The 1,153-nt window shown below is 25.9% G+C and overlaps 1 protein-coding gene across 1 annotated transcript; it reads right to left on the bottom strand.

Moving 5' to 3' along the window:
* Window positions 1-410: 410 nt before the first annotated feature.
* Window positions 411-803, bottom strand: LOC145050618 (uncharacterized). The gene has a single exon (XM_078998843.1). The coding sequence runs from the start codon at window positions 801-803 to the stop codon at window positions 411-413; it is 393 nt and encodes a 130-aa protein (XP_078854969.1).
* Window positions 804-1,153: the final 350 nt, after the last annotated feature.

Raw genomic sequence — 1,153 nt, 5'->3', positions numbered from 1 at the left:
GATGTGGCAGTTGAATGGATAATTGTGGAGTGGGTTGATTGAATGATGGTTTAATCCCCATTCAACCGTGGTATGACTTTTCTTATCTTTTTTTTTTTTTTTCTCAATTTATTATATAAACTTATTTTTTCTTTCTTTTTTTTCTCATTTTATTGTAAAAACTTTTTTTTTTGTTTTTCTTTCTCAATAGAAAGTAATATTGAATATATTTTTTTTTGCAATAATATATATATATATATATATATATATATATATATATATATATATTATACTTTATTTTATTTTATATTCAATAATTTAATTTATTAAGTTACTTCATATTTTTTATTCTAAACAATAAAAAAATATATAAATCTTAAAAACATTTTAAAAATATAACATCTTATTTATTATAATACAACATAGTGATATTACATATTAATAAAACGTTCCCAAATATGCTCCATTAAATCATGTCGAAGAGCATGATGTACGACATTATCGCGTAGTTCAGAGTTTCTTTGAATTTGATATTGAACTTCTTCGACAGGTCCTCGATTCACACGTATAGGAGGATCAACATCATCTGACCAATTACTAATTGCATTTCCTTCATTTTCTACGATCATATTATGTAATATAATGCATGTATAAATTATATCCTTTATCTTTTTAAGTTGCCACGATCTTGCTGGACCTCGTACAATTGCCCAACGATATTGAAGAACACCAAATGCTCTCTCCACATCCTTTCTTGCAGCATCTTGCATTTCTTTAAACTTGATCCTTTTTGGGTCAGCTGGATGTGGAAAACTTTTAACCATTGTAGCCCATTCAGGATATATACCATCTGCAAGATAATATCCTTTTGTGTATGTTCTTCCATTAACAGTAAAATTGCATTCAGAAGCATAACCTTGTAATACATCATTGAATAACGGTGACTGGTTAAGTACATTAATGTCATTGTTAGACCCGGCAACCCCTTGGAGAAATCGTTGTGACGAGATTAAGATAAAATACAATATGAAGTAAAATTTGAATTTTAGATATTGTACTTTTTATTTAGTATATTATTTGTAACTTTTAATTTCTAAATTGTAATCTTTAATTAATATTTAGTAATTGTAACTTTGAATTTCTAATTAATGTAATATTCTAGTTTTATTTATTA

This window comes from Lactuca serriola, chromosome 5, assembly GCF_051521515.1.
Source record: "Lactuca serriola cultivar US96UC23 chromosome 5, Lser_US96UC23_V15, whole genome shotgun sequence".
NCBI lineage: Eukaryota > Viridiplantae > Streptophyta > Magnoliopsida > Asterales > Asteraceae > Lactuca > Lactuca serriola.
The sequence above is the reverse complement of the archived record's forward strand: the minus strand, read 5'-3'. Positions and strand labels throughout refer to the sequence as shown.